This window comes from Gregarina niphandrodes (genome assembly GCF_000223845.1).
Source record: "Gregarina niphandrodes unplaced genomic scaffold scaffold00156, whole genome shotgun sequence".
Classification (NCBI taxonomy): domain Eukaryota; phylum Apicomplexa; class Conoidasida; order Eugregarinorida; family Gregarinidae; genus Gregarina; species Gregarina niphandrodes.
This window is the reverse complement of record NW_011645919.1, coordinates 1,322-3,440: the sequence shown is the minus strand read 5'-3', so window position 1 is coordinate 3,440 and position 2,119 is coordinate 1,322. Positions and strand designations below refer to the sequence as shown.

The window sequence follows — 2,119 nt, the reverse complement described above, 5'->3', positions numbered from 1 at the left end:
ACCTGTGCGACCATTTCAGCAAATTCGCCATTGCCATTCCGCTCTCAACTGTTCGAGCCATCGACCTGTGGGAGGCATTCTACTGCAATTGGGTTTCGGTCCTCGGCACTCCCAGGAACCACTGAGCGACAACGCGTTCCGCGCAGAGGAATTCCGAGAGCGTTGTGAATGCGCTTACGGAACGGTTCAAGTACTGATGGAAAGCCTCGACGACTCCGTTGCCGCGCGGGTAGTAGGTTGAGCAGAATAGACAGTTTATCCAGGCACATCAACCACAGACTGGATGAGATCGTCGCATCAATGAGATCGTCGCATCTTCCATGCTGGCCTATCGCTGCATCCCCATGCCACATCCGACTACCGGTGAATCTCCCTACCGTATCATCACCGGGGCCGACCTGGTCCTACCACGCTTTCAAGAGTGGCACAAATTCGAGAACCTTATCACCGATGTCATCCCTCGCCTGAAACTCCTCAACACGTTCCGGCAGGATGCACTCAATCACACCTTGGCGTCAGTCAGCAAGGGCCGCCCCCCCGTCAAGAAAGACATCGATGTAGGAGACGCAGTTGTAATCTTACTACTCGACAAGCTCCTTCATGATCTCCAGCAACGGTTCGGAGACGCTAAACTTCTGCCCACCTGGTCAGAACCCTGCCGCGTCACGGCAATCAAAGACAACAGGGTTGTCACACAATCGGTATGGCACATTCACCTGACTTATGAGGCCCCCCTATCCGAAGTCATGAAGGTCACTCGCTTGCCTGTGGATCTACGGGCCCTGACCATCCGTGAGATCGCGGCCGACCATGTCCGACATAAGCCCCCAGGCACGGACTCCCTACGACGTGCGAACCTGTACGAGAAGACACCACAGATACCGCGAGGACCTCACACCAGGCCGAGACCGGTGATCCGCTCCATAGACAGACTGCTGATGAACAATACGGTCAACTCAAGACTTCATTTCGCCTTGGTACCCCGCGACGCTTTAAAAAGCCCGGGAGGTTGTGTCGTATGAACGCCGCTCTGCGTCCCTGCACGCACGACGTCGCCAGACAATACGGTTGCTTTTTATAAAACCCAGATCAGATATTCGCGCCTGCCCTCTACGATGTCGCAGCCAACGAGCCCTTCGCCTAGTAGCCACGAGTCTCACATACAAACCCCAACGGTCGGTGGACAACCTGGGGCTACTTCACAAACAGAAGACGCTGTTGGCAGCCGCTTTGCACAGACACAACAAGCTTCTCAACAAACAAAGCAACAAGTGGAAGAAACGCCGTTGCGCTCTACCGACTGAGTTAAAGCGGCCACAGCCCCTGGCGGCATGCGTTCCTGGATGAACGGGCAGGGCTGGTGGGCAAGCGGGCTTTGCGAAGGTGCTGCCGGTGGCCATCAGGCCCCACACGGTTGGGGCAGCCCGCACAGGTAGATGGAGAATCGAGCCGTCACGGTAAAGTCGTCGCCGATATTAAGGCACTCACCCCACTGGTCCACGGGAGCGCGGTAATCGGTTGTTGGTGCTATCCCTTCTGTCACTAGTTGTCGGACCGGATCGGCAGCTGTCGGACGGCAGCCCCACTCCTGCCAAAAACTCCCGAGGGTGTGGAGTGCGATGGTGTGCGGACAATATGTCATTTGCCACTTCGGACGACCTGGCCATCGATCCCAGTGCCTCTCGCGTGCTAAGCGAGCGCTCTACCGTATGTTCACGGCCGGCAGCTGGTGTATTGTGGTGCTGGAGATCGAACAGCCCCATGAAATGAGCTTGGAACGAGCCGGAACGGATGATTCCCTTCACACAATGACGGTGTTATGCGTTTCTTCGTATCCACCAACCCTCATTGTTTCGGAGGTGGGTCCAAATCTACCGCTCTCGAATGCCCGACCACTGGCAATAGTACCGCCTCAGCATGTAGATGATCGGGCTCAACTCGTGGTTATGCGCCGTACAACGCCCACGCGCTGGTGATTCAACACCCGTCGCTAAGTTTCCTCCAGAGCGCACACGGAATTGAACCATGGGCCTGCTTAACTGCAGTGAGGGTAACTACCAGCAAGGGAGTGGCTGCAGGAGTGGGAGTCGAACTGTCACAAAAAACACCACACAAACGA

At 56.1% G+C, this 2,119-nt stretch overlaps 1 protein-coding gene across 1 annotated transcript; it reads left to right on the top strand.

Annotated features, from left to right (window-relative positions):
* Nucleotides 1–320: 320 nt before the first annotated feature.
* Nucleotides 321–1,022, top strand: GNI_215480 (hypothetical protein; the record flags this gene model as incomplete). The annotated part of the gene is made up of 1 exon (XM_011135560.1): nucleotides 321–1,022. One exon carries the CDS (start codon nucleotides 321–323, stop codon nucleotides 1,020–1,022), a length of 702 nt encoding a protein of 233 aa, XP_011133862.1.
* Between the last annotated feature and the right edge of the window lie 1,097 nt (nucleotides 1,023–2,119).